Below are 15498 nucleotides of genomic sequence, written 5' to 3' on the forward strand. Positions count from 1 at the left end.
ATTTAGACTCTCATGATAAATAAAGTAAAGGAAAGGAGAAAAATGTGTTTCCATCTGTGTTCTAATACCATCAGCTCTATCTCAGGTAGATCATATTCTTTATGAATCGTAAAAGTTGCTTCCATATTTTTGCCCTGTTGCTGATTGTAATTCCCTCCATTCATTTGTCCCCACAACCATATATTGTATTTTCTCTGTCCCCTCTTCTAAAATGTGCTGTAGAATGACTGAATAGTGCAGCATACTGATCACTGGCTCTGGGGCCAAGGGGCCCCGAGCCCACATACCACCCTTGAGACCCAGCAACCACCCAGCCCTGTGGTCCCAGACAGGCCACCCAATCCCAGCCCCTTGCAAGAAGTAAAAAAGAAAATGTTATATCTGACTATTCTCTCCTATGGTCTACCCTCTCTATCACCCACATTCCCTCCCTTCTCCCTTCCCCCTTCTCTTTTTACTCTAGATGTCTATACCCTATTGAGTGTGTATGCTGTTTCCTCTCTGAGCCATTTCTGATAAGAGTGAAGGTTCCCTCATTCCCCCTTGCCTTCCCCCCCTCCTATATCATTGCAAAAGCTAATTGTAAAAAATAAATGAATAAAAACAATTTTAAAGTTATCTTTTATACGAAATATCTTAGCCTATTCCACCTCCCCTTTGTCTTAGTCCCAGTGCATTTCCCTTTTAGCCATTAACTCCATTTTTACAAACCTGGATCTGAGTGTGGGCAAAATCAGAGTCCTGCCCCAGGGAGAGCAGAGAGCTTTCTGCCATCTCCCCTGACCCCCTGATTGTCTGTGGGCTGTGCTCTGGAGGTGCAGGCTGGTTTCCCCTAATCTCATTGCAGGTTCTGCGGCCAGCACTCCTCACTCCACACTCATTCTGGTGTAGCAGAGCTCTTTCACTGCGTCTTCAGGCTGTTTGTGGTGATCCCTGGGCTGGGCTAGGCTTGAGCGGCCGCAGCTTTTTTCCAGCCCCGAGTCCCAGTGAAACACACTTCTCCCACAGAACTTCTAAGTTATCTTGGACTGGGGAAATGTATCACTTAGCCTTTGTTTGAGTCTGCCCCTCTAAATTTTGGCTAGAGTCATAATTTGTTGGGGTTTTTTTTTGAGTTTTGGGGGGAAGGAGTTTCTGGGAAATGGCTTCATGCTACTATCTTGGCTCTGCCCCTCCTTCTCTATTTAAAAACATTTTTTAAAGTTTTTTATTTAAGGCAATGGAGCTAAGTGACTTGCCCAAGATCACACAGCTAGGCAATTATTAAGTATCTGAGATCAGATTTGAACTCAGGTCCTCCTGACTCCAGGGCCGGTGTTCTATCTAGTGCCTTACCTAGCTGCCCCTCCATTCTCTCTTCCACATAGGTTTCTATTTTTTTAAAGGAGGCATCTTGGCCTAGTGGGCAGAGCCAGGAAATCTTGAGTTCAAGTCATGTTTCAGACACTTGTTGTGTGCCTGTGGGGAGGTTACTTAACCATTTCAGACATGATTTTCTTTGTTGGAAACTTTTTGTTTGTCAAATGTTCTATTCACTTCCCCTGACCCCCCCCCCCCATTAAATGACTTTCTTTTTGCATTAATAATCAGAATCAGTTTTGTCAGACAGATTTCCCTGATTTTTGGTGTTTAGAAAAATTGAATTGACCTTCCTTTAAAATAAAAGCTTGCTTACAAAATTTGTTGTTTCCATTGAAATCCTGAAATTTAATTACTATGTGACTTAGAGTTGAAAGGATAGGGTTTTTCTCTAGGGCTTTGTGGGGTCGATCAAACAATATTTTATCACCTACATTGAAACATTCTTTACACTTTCTTACAATAATTGATACTGTGGTATCATTAATTTTCCTGGGAAGCCCATGACCCTTAATTTATAGCTACACCGTTGTCTTTTAGGTTTATCACCTTGACTCAAATAGAATGTAGTCATTTTTTAAAGTAATTTGTTCCTTTTATGCAATGTTTTGTCCTTGTCTCCAGTTTTGAACTCCACATCTATCTTTTTCTAGGTATGACTACTTTGGAGATATTTTTCATCATGTATTCTAAGATGTCTGCTCTGTTGTCATTTTTAATTCTGCGTGGAAAGTTTAGCCTTTTGACTTGATTTCCAACCTAATATTCCCTTTTAAAAGTTTATTGTTATCTAATTTGAAACATTCTGAACTTTCTTGTTGCCTCATGATCTCTAGGGGATTCATATAAATTATCTTTCTCACTAGAGGTTTTGTGTTTATTTGCCTTCAGGGATACACTTTATTCAATATGTGATGACCTTCTTGAATTTGAATTTTTATTATTTTTTATGTTGTTTTCTTTGTGAATTTTAGAATTTTTTTTGACTCTCCCCTCTCATCTTTGCCTCTGATGCTCCGCCATGTCTTGGGCCCACTTCTTCCTCCCTTTCATTGTCATGTTAAACTTTGACCTGTTGTTTCCCCTGCAGCTCCTCCTCCTCCCTAGCCTTGGATTGTTTCGGGGATCAAGCTCCTCCTTGTCCTAAGTAAACAGTGTGGAGATGATTCTTCTCTGCTAAGGTTGCTCATCTCCTTTCCTTTAGTCACAGAATTCCCTTCCCCTTTGGCCAGTTCTGGACTGCCAACTCCTTGCCTCTGACTCCCTTCTCCTGATTCCTTTTCAAGTGGTGAAGCCAGAATCATGTTTTCTATCTCTTAGGGTTGAGGGCGGGACTCAGCCCCAAGGCCCTCTTAGCTGGACCCTGAAAACATAAGCCTGTGCGGTTGGCTGGCCTTGCCCTCCAAGTACTGGGGGTCTGGGGCTGCTGAGAGTGGATTCAAGTTCTCTAGTGATAACTGTTTGGTGTCAGCTTTCTTCCTGCAGATTGGGTATCCAGATGATAGAGTAGTTAGACTGTTAGAGTAGATGATAGAGTAGTTAGACTGGAGTCGAGGACCTGAGTTCAAATGCTACCTAGACATATACTGACCCTGGATAAGTCATTTATTTACACCCTTCCAGCTTCAGTTTCCTCATCTGTAAAATGAGAATAACAAGACCACCTACCTCCGAGGGTTGCTATGAGCATCAAATGAGGTATGAGCATAACAGAGGTCAAGTGCTTTGTACCCTCTTGAAGTACTATAGAAATGATGACTAGCTATTATTCCTCTGAGTTTCTTTGGGGAGCTAGACTTCAAGCACCCTCTCTTCAGAAAGCTTATGTCTTCTCTTATTTTATTTTGTTATGTTGTTTGTGTTGCTATAGAGACCTTTGTAATTGGAAAGTCTTCCATACATTTATAAATACGAGTTTTTGTCCTTTTTCATTATTTTGTCTTTTTCTGCAGCTCCCAGCCATTAATTTTGACAGTGCCCAAAATAGTATGATGAAATCCGAACACGCCATCAAGGCTGGTGGACCCAGAAGTCGCAGTCATTGGCAAGAGTCAACTGAGGCTGTTGAACTGGAAAACTTTAGGTAGGGAATGCTCTGTCTGTCCACCTCCCCCATAGATGCCTTTGGCTCATCCAGAGCAGAGGTTGGAGCTGGCCTTGTCTGGCCCCTCCAGTAACTTCAAGCAGTGACTCCCGCCTGGAAACAAAGACCAGTGACTGAACCAGAATGGAATGTTTCTGTGACACATACACACCTTTGGGCCTTCTTCAAAGAAGGAGCATTTCCCAGTTTTGATCTGGTTGGTTCCAATTTAAATCTGACCTTTATTTTGAACAATCTTCTTGCCGTCCATAACAAAGAAGAAATGAAAGGAGCAGTTAATCTGGGTAGATGTGGTTAATAAATACATTGGTTGTCACAACAATAGAAAATTCCGTTGGTAGCTATAGAACAGATCTCTCTTCATCCTAGGCTGAGAATGTGATTCTCTTGTCTTCGTGTTTATCTCCCCATCCTTCTCAGACCTCCTGGAGTCTACTTAATGCCCCAGGCTGTGACTCCTCTAAGAATGGGTTCTCTTTCCTTTTCTAAAGCACTGAGGCATTCTAAGAGCCATGTAAATATTGAATGAACTAGAATGGACTTGAATGTCCACTGGAAACTGAGAGAATTTGATCATTTCCCAGCACATTATGCATGCTAAGTACAAGAACCCTAAAAGATCCTGGAGGGTCTGGAGCTGTTCCTTTAGACCCATTTCTGAAATTAGGGAACCTACCCACAAAGAAACTGGAACCCATCCTTTGAACAGTCTGCTTGTTTTACATCTTAGTCTCGAGGTGGTTCATGGTCCATTGGCAAAGTTAGGTGAAGGAGGATTCTCTGTGGTCCATCCTTGACTCCAACTTTTAGGGAGTGGGCTCCATGGAGACATGCATTATCTGGGGCTTCATTTCACAAATGTTTATTGATATCTTTGTGGGCACTGTGCTGGCCACTGATATCAATACAAAACTTAGACAGAGATGTCATCCTTGGCTTCAAGGAGGTTTTTGCTATGTAGCTTTAAAGCATGGATATCCTTGTTGCCTAATCTTGTGGTCTTCATCCTGTCCTGAACCTCCATAATATCTTGTCCTCATTTGATAGCTGTTAGTTAACCACTCCCATGCCTTGACACTCCCTTGTGATACCAAAGATATTATAATGGTAATTATTCTAACTCCTCACCTTCCTCCCCTGCTTGAACATGAGTATCTTCCCATTTCCACAGTTTCTGCTATGACCTCAGTGGATACCAGTGACTGTGGATCTCAAATCTGTTTCTTCAATATGTTTTTCCCACAATTCCCTTCCTATATTTCATGGAATTAGAGAGTCTCCTAGTTGGAAGGGGGCTTACTCAAGCCAACCCAGATCTGGGCAGATGTCCCCTCACCAGCTTCCCCAATAGGAAGGGGCTCTATTTGAAGACCTTTGGGTATGGAGAACCCGTGGACTCATGGGCAGCTTTTGTCAACTGACCCTTACCTCTTGGAAGCTTCCAAGTCATGTTCCTCCTGATCACCTCCCATTTCTTCCTGAAGATGAGATACCAACTAAACTCAAGCTGTTAGGAGTGTTTTGTGATGCTCTGTGGAAATCTTGGGTTTAGGCAAGAAGCTTGGTGTTTGAGCCCCATCTCAATGGGCCTGGACCTTTCTTTCCTTCTCTAGACCTCAGTTACCCCTTCTGTAACTATGTAAAGTGAGGATGCAGCCTAGCTGATGTTTGAGGCCGCACCCAGAGCTTAATTCCAGGGTCTGACACCCCTCTATATTCTTTTCTTTGTAGCAAAATTAGGAAAATGGGGGGGGTTGGATTCTTGTATCTTCTTGAGCCCCTTCCTGCTCTAGATACTGTACTCTCAGGGTCCTCTTTTGAGGAGAGGGGAATCTACATTTACTAAGTGGACTACTGGGATCCTCACAAGAACCCTGGGGGGTGTTATTATTACCTTCATTTTGCCATTGAGGAAACTGAGGCAGAGAGGTTAAGTGACTTGCCTAGGGTCACACAGCTAGTAACTGCCTGGAGACTGGATTTGAACTCAGATCTTCCTGATTCCAGGTCTAGCACTCTATAGATGGCACCCCTTAACTGCCCCTGGGTCATTTCCTCTGACCACAGAGTGGATGCATCATCCCTGAGGACCAAAATGTCTTCCTTCTTTTGAGGCCAACATAGATCTTTCCCTGAAGCCCTTCCACTCTTTTCACCACCCCTCTCCCCAACTTAATTTCTTCTTTTTTCACATTTTCATAGAACTTTGAAATATGTCTTCTTCCTGTAATTTCCACTGTGACAGATTAAAGTAGTCCCTTACAGTTCTGCCCCTGGGTCAACTTGTCAGACCTTTCAAGAGGCATGATCTGTGGCTGATGGGACCCTGTTTGCTAAATGTGGGAGCATGAACTCTGTGCTGGCCTGAGCTGCAGCTGCCAAGCCAGGTATCTTGGGAGCATCTAGGTAAATCTAGGGAGAGAACACTGGGGTGATTCTGGCTCCTGCAGCAGTGACACCCCTTATGATCCCTTCTTCCATCCCTTCCCTTCCCCCATTCTGAGAAGCCAAATTCTGTTTTAGGAATGAGGCAGCTCATTTAATTAAATTCAGTAAAGGGGATGATGGAGAATGGAATGGCTTGTCCTGTTAATAGATGTTTATGTACATTGTTAATTGTGTACATTAAGATTTCTTTTGAATTTTGCCTTATAATATATTTCTTTCCCTTCAAAAAAGACATGCAAATTAATATTGAAGATGTTTTTTTGTTTTCTTTAGTGTAAACTATAAGAATGAAAGAAATTTTAGCCAACATCCACAGCATAAATTGTTTCAAGAAATCTTTACAGCATTGGTGAAGAACAGACTTATATGCAGGTAAGGCTGATTGAGAAAAGAAGATGGAGGAGTGGGCACAGAGCTGGCCTTGGGATGTGTACCCTGTTCTTCCTCTTGGTTAATTTAGAACAAATAGTGATAAGTTGGTAGTGTTGTTCACTTGTTTCCAGACATGTTTGCTCCTTGGGTACCCCATTTGCTGTTTTTTTTTTTGACAGAGATACCGCAGATTTGCCATTCCCTTCTTCTTACAGATGAGAAAACTGAGGCAAACAAGGTGACATGACTTGTCCAAGGTCAGACAGCTAGTAAGTGACTGAGGCAGGATTTGAACTCAGACTCTAAACCTAGCACTCTGTCCACTGTGCCATCTAGCTGCCCAAGGGATAAGATAAAATAGAATAGTCATTAAAAGGAGAGCAAAGCGCTTACCTTTGTTTATTTTTGGTCACTGAATTTAGCAGTTTAAGCAAAAAAGGGTAACATTTTCAATTGAGGTCACTGTGTTACTAGTTTTACCTAATTATTTTACTTTAAGAGCCATCTCGTGAAAAAAATGGGAGTGATCTGTAAATGTATTGTAAAAAAAGACAAAACTGAAAGTATTAAAAAAAAATGTTTAGAAGAAAAAGAAATGAACATATCCAAGAGACTCCAAATATCTTTACTGAGCCTTTGATTGATGTGAGATTGCAGCATAAGATAGAATTCTTTAAACAATTCTCTCCCACTAATGCAGAGATACCATGAAACTCAGAGCTGGCCATTTATTTTTTAGTTTTTTTTTTGCAAGGCAAATGGGGTTAAGTGGCTTGCCCAAGGCCACACAGCTAGGTAATTAGGAAGTGTCTGAGACCTGATTTGAACCCAGGTAGTCCTGACTCCAAGGCCGGTGCTTTATCCAGTACGCCACCTAGCCGCCCTGGCCATTTATTTTTAATGATTTTTTGACACTTTTTTTTGCATCATTTCCTTTTTACTCTTCCATTCCATTTAACCATTCCTTGTGACTGTAAATCAAAAGCAAAACCTAAAACCATTTAAACCAGAGTCCCCCACCTCTGTCTCCTTAGAAGAGGAAGGTATTTTCCATCACACGTTCTCTGGGACCAAGTTTGGACCTCAGCATGAGTCTGGGATCCTTCTGCTGCCTGCCTCTTGGGGGTATTTTCATTTCCATCCATCACTGGAGTCCCTTGGTCTATTGATCTGGGTCCATTGGCCGTGTTCCACCAGAGTACATTGAAAGCTTTCCAGGTGTTTATGATTTCTCAAGGTCCTTGTTTCTTGAGGGCAATCAGATTGTATTGCCAGGCCCTTCAACAACTCAAGGGCACCCCTGTTATTTTCCATTTTTGGTGATACGCATGGGGCCTTCTGTTTCTGATTTAGTTGGGGTATGTATCCAGCACTGGGATTGCTACATCAAAGGTCATGCCCAGTTTTTTCCCACATTGGGCTTTGCTTTCCCAGAATGTTTCAATTCACATTTTCACCCCCAGTGCCTTTAGTGGGTTTGTTTCCTCACGGGATTGATGTTACCCCATGTCTCTGTTGCCCCGTGTCTCTGTTACCCTCCTTGCTACTTTGGAGAGCTCTGGTGAAGCTTCAGAGTGTTTGAACTTGTCTTTCTCTTATTGTTAGGGACACCCTGCTATTTGAGGTGTACATTTCTTCTGTTGAAAGCCGTCAGTTCCTCTCCTCTGACCACTTCTCCCTTAGTGGATGGCTCTTGGCCTTCCATGTTTGTGTAGAAATAGCCCTGGTTTAGGCTGTCTTTGCTGAGATTGTGCAGAGCTTCAGGCCCAGTTTTTGGGGGGCTCTGGATGGTTGGCAGGCTTGCTGGGACAGGGCTTCTCAGGAATTCTCCCAAGCATCTGAACAAGGTTTGGCCCTGAACCTTGGGTTCTGTGCCAAGGATCCCCACAGCAGCCTAGATGGAAAGACTAATGCTCGGAAGTCCGATGTAGGGCAGTTGGCTCTCTCTCCTCCTGGGCCCCACTGAGAAGTCAGCTGGGAAGTCACCCTTGCCTAGACAAATGAACTGACCTATGGATGGGTTTATTTACCATTATTCATAAAATTGTTAGAGATTATCTGTTGTTTTAGTCTCATCGACCTAGGTCCTCCTTCTAAAACTAGTCTCCCATCTTTTGACACCATTAAAGAAGAGGATGACAGTTTCCTTAGTTCTGGCAGCAAGGTAACCCAGACCCTTAAGATACATTAAGGACACCTAGTCCCTAGCAGGAGTGTATTGTTTGGTTGATTGGTGGTTCCTCTCTGTGAAATCAAAGACTGAAGAAAGATTGGTGAATATTGTGAATAGTCCTAAGGTATGCTAAACACTTTTCTCGATGAGAAAATATGGGGTAGATCAATGTAATTAATGGTACTCTAAGTCTTAACTGAAGTCTTCTTGTTTCCTGAAATTGGGTGTCCAGAAAACCTTCAAATGTCAAAGGAATGTTGAATAGACTGTTTCTATCTGTAAATTTAGGGGAAACATTTATTTTTCTTTTTAAATATGAATTGAACCACATTTGGTACCACTCCTAAGCAAACTATAACTTATTTTTCTTAGGCTTTATTTAATTTTATTTGTTTTCCATTGAACAAAAATAAATTTTCTCTCTCTCTCACTTATGCTTTTCCCATTGGAGAAAGAAAAGCAAAACCCTTATAATTAGTGTTTATAGTCAAATAAAACAGGTTCTGACATTGACTGTATCCAAAATATTTTTTTTTCTACACCTCAAGTTCTTCATCAATTTGAGTTTAATTAGATTAGTTCATTTGGGAAAGATTGAAGTCCTCCCTTCAGGGAAGATTCTAAATTTTTCTGTTGTCAAGTGATTTTTCCCCAGAGTCATTTTCAATTTTAAGTGACTGATGGATTATTTAGATCAAATAGAGTTCTTTGCTATCATCCAGAAAAGTAAATGAATCTCCACAATATGGAGAGATCATCAAAGGGGTGGTATAGTTTTTACTCAAGACTGATGATGTCACTGGTGTAGGGAACTCCATGAAAGATTTCTCCATGTGGTTGGGACCCCTTTCTGTCATTTACTGTTCTGTAATTATGTTTGTCAAGAGGATGCATGACTTGTCCAAGGTCATCCAGCCCTAGTGTCCAGAATTGGAGGTGGCAGTAGGATTTGAATTGTGCTCTTGATGATTCTGGGGCTATGCTTTTGAAGGTGCTTCCTCTCTCTTGCCTCTGATGGAAGTATGTCCTTCCTTTGTTTAAAGGACAATTTTCTTTTTCATTGCGTCAGCAGAAGACAGAAGCAAGTGCTGATGACCAGTTGGTGGAAAAGAGAAGGGGAACTCTCCCCTCCTAGGGTTCATTGTGAACTGGCTGCCAGAGTTAGCAAGTTGTGGTTGTACTTTTGTTAACCTTGCTTTGCACCTGGGAGAGACAAGCCTCCCTATTTGGAACACGTTGAAGGGGGCCAGAAGATATTTAAGGGTTGTTTAGCAATTATTCCTCCATTTTCCAGATGTGGAAGTTGAGAACCAGGAAGAAAAGTGACTTGTCCAGGTCACAGGCTGAGATGTGAACCCACTTCTTCAGAATCTAAATTTAATTATCTTTCTATGGCTCCATGTTGCCTTTTGTTATGTGGGCAAATGAAGATTTGGGCTTCTGAGTTTCAGTAGCAGTCTTGCTGACTTCACATTTGTTCCCATGTCTGATGGTGGAATACATAAAGACACCCATGGGTATCTGTTATCATTCATTTTTAAAGAGATAAATGGTTTGTTTTATAGGTTTTTAACTTGATACAGCTTTGATATCTTTGACTTCAACTCAGATCCATTTGTCCTAATTTTTTAAAAAAATTTTAATTTATTTTTCCAACTGCATGCCAAGATAGTTTTAACAATCATACTTATACAAGGTTTTGAGTTTCATATTTTTCTCTTTCCCTCTACCCCCTGACAGAAGGTAATCTACTATATAACTTACACATGTTTAGCCATGTTAAACCATAAATACATATTAATTATGTTGTAAAAGAAGAATCAAATCAAAATGGGAAAAAATTAGAGAAAAAACACATGTAAAGATAGCATTTTAAAAATTGAAGGTAGTAAGCTTTGGTCTGCATTTAAATTCCACAGTTCCTTCTCTGATTATGGATGGTATTTTCCTTTGAGAATTTTCTTTGAGAATTGCTTATTTCTTTGAGAATTTGCTTATTGTGCTGCTGAAATGATCAAAGCCATCATAGTGTTGTTGATAGTGTGTTCAGTGTTCTGGTTCTGCTTACTTCACTCAGCATCAGCTCATGAAATTCTTTCCAGGCTCTTCTGAAATCCTGTCCTTCATGTCCTTTCATGCCACCATTTGCTCAGCCATTTCCCAATGATGGGCATCCCTGCAATACATTTGTCCTAATTTCTCGACAGCTTTTCTGGATTGTTCTGACACAGTTTCTATCAAACCAAGGAATTTAGATCAGGGTTGGGAGGAATAGGCTATTGTTTTATAAATAAGGTAGCTCTGATCTTCTTGTATGTCTTCTCATCCTGTCCTACTCTAGGCTAGACTGCTTAGATAGTATCAATGAAAACACAGGACCCCTGCCACCAAGATAAGTTCAATTAAAGACTTATTAATTAAGAGCATTACCATATGTCAGGCCCTGGGAGGATTTCAGGGATGAGCTTATGGTCTAAGGATGGGGAACGAGGAGTGGGCTGTGATGGGGCAGAAGTGGACAGTGGGGCAGACGGCTTCACAAACTTGTTACTGCCATTGCTCCAGGGTGGTGGGTCATGGTTAGCAAGTGAGCTTTGTGGAACCAATTCCTTCCCTCCTTTCTTCCTTTCCAAAAGTTTCAAGGGACCTGCAGGGTTGCTGTTTTAACATGGACAGTTTTGACTTCTGATTCCTCCACTGTCCTACTTGAGAAGGTCCAGGGGTCTTATTCTTGTTCCCTGCAAATCATGTAGGAAACATCTCCCAACTCCTTGTCTTTGTACAAGCTGGACCCCAAGTCCAGAATGCTATCCCTAGCTCTTGGAGTTCCATATGCCCTTCTATATGGGTTCAAGACCACTTCCTACCTATATGAAACTTCCTCCTTAGATTCCATTGGTTTGTGTTCCTCCCTTTTAAAATGTTTACCCATATATTTTGCATTTGCTTGTACATAACTTGGCATGGCAGTTTTGGCCTCAAAGCCAGGCAAATTGGGGGGTCAAGTCCTGTGTGACCTTGGGTATCACTAATTAGAGTTGTAGGTCAAGTTCTCTAAGATTCTAATTTGCAGAACAGATGCCATCCTGCTTTGGTAAGAGGGAGTTGCCTTCCCTCCATTAGTTATCTCCAATTTAACCGGGATTTATCCTGCTGTTTCTTCCTAGAGTGTGAGCTACTTGAGGGCAGGGGTTGTCCTTTGCCTTTCTTTGGATCCCCAGGCTTAACACTATGTCAGACTGTCTGAGATCCCAGGTCCCACCCTTCTCTCAACCCCCTCCCCTTATATTTGCTTGTCTGTGTGCAAGCTGTTTCCCATCTGAGCACAGAGATGATTTTTCTTTTATCTTTGTAGTCCACTGTGTGGTCATATTGAATTGAATTATTTTCACAAACTGATTTCCTGACCATGGAGAGATGCAGTGCCTGTCCCTTGAGGCTTTCTATTAGTCCCTTCCTTTCTCTTCTCAAATTACAGTACTGTTGCGGCCTGTCCTGCCCAGGAGGTGATGGCTTCTTCCTCCACTGACCTGAGGGTTCTACCGAGTTGAGAAGAGACAGGACTGGTCTTTGAGACAGTGCGCATCATTTGGTTTTCTTTTTTTATTGTCATAACACCTTTACAAGATGCTTCTTAAGGGTGGAGTTGAGCGTGCATTGTTGGAAAGACCAACCATACCTACAAATCAAGAGTTCATAATTTACTGAATGACATTATTACTCAGGAAAACAATTGTTCAACTTCTTTCTTTCTGCTGTTATAAGCAAGAACAGACCTTTTCAAAAGTTGATTATTCAGTGAAACTTAGTTCTTTTCTTATACCTTGTGTGTTGGTGGAGTGTAACATTTCATCTTAAACCAGATCCCGTGGTTACAAACAAAGATAAGAAGGTTGATTAATGTTATTAATAGTCCTGTGAAAACCGTATGCTCAGTCACAAGGAGGATGTTTGCCCTCTTATGAATTCATTGCTGCTATTTTGAGCCTGGTCTCTGGAGGATTATTGTCCTTGAGGAAGGCCAGTTTCTCAGTTGCCTCTGAGAAAAGTATTATCACTCCCAGGAACTGGCCTCAGCATTTCAATACTACCATCTTTAAATACTTAAATACTTCTGCTACCAGGGATGTCCTTGGTGTGTCCACTCTCTCCACTGATGCAGATCGCAGCTCCTTGGATTCCCCAGCTCTCTATCCCTGGTCCAAGTGATGAAATTATCTGCTGTCTTCTTGTAGACGAAACAATAGCTAAATATTCACTTTCTCTGCTGAGTATGTGAGGGAAAGGAGTGAACTGGAGATAGAAGATGAAACAGCGCTTTTAACTCCCCTCTCCTCAAATGAGTAAGGAAGGGGCTGGCCCGGACAACCCTTCAGGCGTGGCCTGTCTCCCCTGGGCTCAGTGATGGCATCTGTAAAACAAAGGGGTGGAAGAGGCCTCTGGCCTCATGAACTCTCTTTGGCAGTCTATCAAAGTCTACCAGAATCATGATTTCGAATACATAAAGTTTTGTAGGATAAAGTAGAAAAGAATTTTTTGCAAGTTCCAAGCTCAGCTGTATCCATAGGACACCCAGATTAGAAACCCCTGGCCTAGATGGTCTGGCCTATCCATGGACCCTGGTTGGAGGGTTGGGGAGGGTTGTGTATCTCATATTAGGAGACCTGGCCTAGATGAACTGACCTATCCATGGACCCTGGTGGGGGGGTTTGGGAGGGTTGTGTGTCTCACATTAGGAGCCCCTGGCCCCAACCTTCAAGTCCCTTTCTGTGCTATGGTTGCCTGCATTTTTTTTTTTCTGTGTGCTGGGTTGCAACCTGGTGAACTCCACAGATCCCTGGCTGTGAGACACACATATCATTTTACAGGATACGCAGCTCCTTAATTGCCAGAGTACCATCTTAAAGGCCACTTCCTTGTGGGGAGGTAAAGCCTGGAGGTCAAGGAAAGGGCCCCAGGCTCCTGCCAGGAGAGGTCGGTCCTGGAGAGATCAGTGTAGATGGTCCTGGCGGCAACAATTGTGTTTCCACTAAGAGTGGCAGAGCCTGTAATTTCACCAGCCCAGCGGTCGCCACGGGCTCCATTCCCAAGGTTTAAAACAAAACAAAACAAAAAACAGAAAAGAAAAGCTGTTTGGTTGCAACAGAGCTTTAATCACAAAGACTCTTTTCCTGGAATGCTATTCATTTATCCATCTCCTTTTAATAACATGAATTTGTTTTGTATTGTTTTTGGAAACAAACAAAAAATTCATCACTTTTATTTTTATTGTAAAGTTCAAAATATCTAAAGGGTTGTGGAATTTATGTGCTAATGTGTTTTTCATCACAAAGATTCCATATATTGAAAGGGAAAAGTACCAAATGTTCACGTGGTTCCTGGGTGAATCACCTCTTAAAATATTCCACAACTTTCTCCAATAATGAAAAATAATCTCAACAATGAAGCGTCATTTCATCAGGCAGCTGTTGCCACTTGATGAGGCCTCCATCTCTTGGGTGTGCAGCGTCCTTGCTGTATGTCGAAGCTAAATTGGCCTCCTGGAAGAAAGATTTGTCTTTGTTTATAAAGATGAAAAGATTTGCCTCTGTAATAACGCTCATCATAAACACAGACCAGCTCAAAGGTTGGGCCAGAGATGACTCAGGCATTTAAAAATGGATTCATATTTGCAGTATTTTTCCAATGGAATAGAATGAGTGTGTACAAAGATCAAAGAATTACCATCCTTCCAGGCAACAGACTCGGCCCCCTCTATATGACCACCAGCTTGCCTTTGGGGTCCCCAAAGGTTGAGCTCTAGTGGTACAGGTGGGTGATGCTGATGGCATATATGGACATGATAATAAATGAATAACAATGTACAGCCCATCTTTAAGAGGACAACATGTTGTGATGGATGGAATACTAGACCTGTGGTTAGAAAGACCAGGATTCAAATTTCAGTCTTCAACACTTAATATGGGTCATGGACAAACCATGTGACCCTGTGATCTCCAGTTTCCTTACCTTTAAAATGAGGCTAATATAATTGGGGAAAAGAGGAAACCAGGGCTCTGATATCAGAGTTTTATTGTTGTTCAGCCATTCCAGGTGTATCCTACTCTTTGGGACCCCATTTGGGGTTTTCTGGGGTAATTTACCATTTCCTTCTTCAGCTCATTTTACAAATGAGAAAACTGAGGTCAACAGGGTTAAGTGACTTGTCCAGGGTCACCCAACTAGTAAATGTTTGGGCCCAGATTTGAATTCACAATGACGAGTCTTTCTGACTCTAGACATGGCACTGTCGACTATACTACCTGGCTGTCCAGTTGTCTGGGCCCTGTGTTCAAATTCAGCCACAAGCTAGTTGGTTGGCCTGTCCTGGGCCTTTGTTTCCTCATCTATAAAGAGAGACAGTTGGTCTAGATGGCCTTAGAGTCCCTTCTGTGATCCTAGCCCACCTACCTTTGATGACCAAATGAAACACTGTAACATGCTTTGCAAACCAAAACGGCCTTGGAAATGTTAGTTGCCATTATTGATGCTGCAGAATATCAAAAGCTCTTTAAAATGGGCAGCATCCCCTTCAGAAACTGAGTGATTGGCTAGAATCTGCACCGGTATCAGGAGGCAGGAGTACTCCTTGACCCACCAGAGAGCTTCCTTGTGTGACCTGGGGCAACTGCTGCACTTCTCTGGGCCCCGTGTGGAGACAGGAGAAAAGAGATTGGATTTGCCCCTGGTTGAACTGTCACCTTGGACAGATCATTCAATTCTGTGAGCCTCAGGTTTCTTGTCTATAAAATGGAGATGATGACACATCTAGTATCTATCTCATGGGTCTTGTGAGGGGGAGGACGAGAGCTTTGCAAGCTTGTGGGCACCTTGGGCAAGACCTCCTGCCTGGTTGGTCTGTCTCCAGACTGGGAGGGGATGGTTATTGATGTGATCAGTGATATCAGTGGCATTTAGGTTGTCCAGAGGGCAAAATTTCCTCCACTCAGTATAGACATTGTAGCTTTTTTATTCCTTTCCTACTGATCGATGGGTGAGTATT

At 42.2% G+C, this 15498-nt stretch overlaps 1 protein-coding gene across 6 annotated transcripts in view; it reads left to right on the forward strand.

Annotated features, from left to right (window-relative positions):
* The window catches only part of NEK10 (NIMA related kinase 10), a 215938-nt gene that overhangs the window by 30831 nt on the left and 169609 nt on the right, over positions 1-15498 (forward strand). For all 6 annotated transcript variants that reach the window (XM_074195662.1, XM_074195667.1, XM_074195665.1 and 3 more), the window contains exons 4-5: positions 3312-3442; positions 6185-6283. In XM_074195662.1, coding sequence (XP_074051763.1) covers positions 3312-3442; positions 6185-6283 — 230 coding nt within the window. The remainder of the gene's footprint in view (positions 1-3311; positions 3443-6184; positions 6284-15498) is intronic.

This window comes from Macrotis lagotis, chromosome 7 (genome assembly GCF_037893015.1).
Source record: "Macrotis lagotis isolate mMagLag1 chromosome 7, bilby.v1.9.chrom.fasta, whole genome shotgun sequence".
Lineage (NCBI taxonomy): Eukaryota > Metazoa > Chordata > Mammalia > Peramelemorphia > Peramelidae > Macrotis > Macrotis lagotis.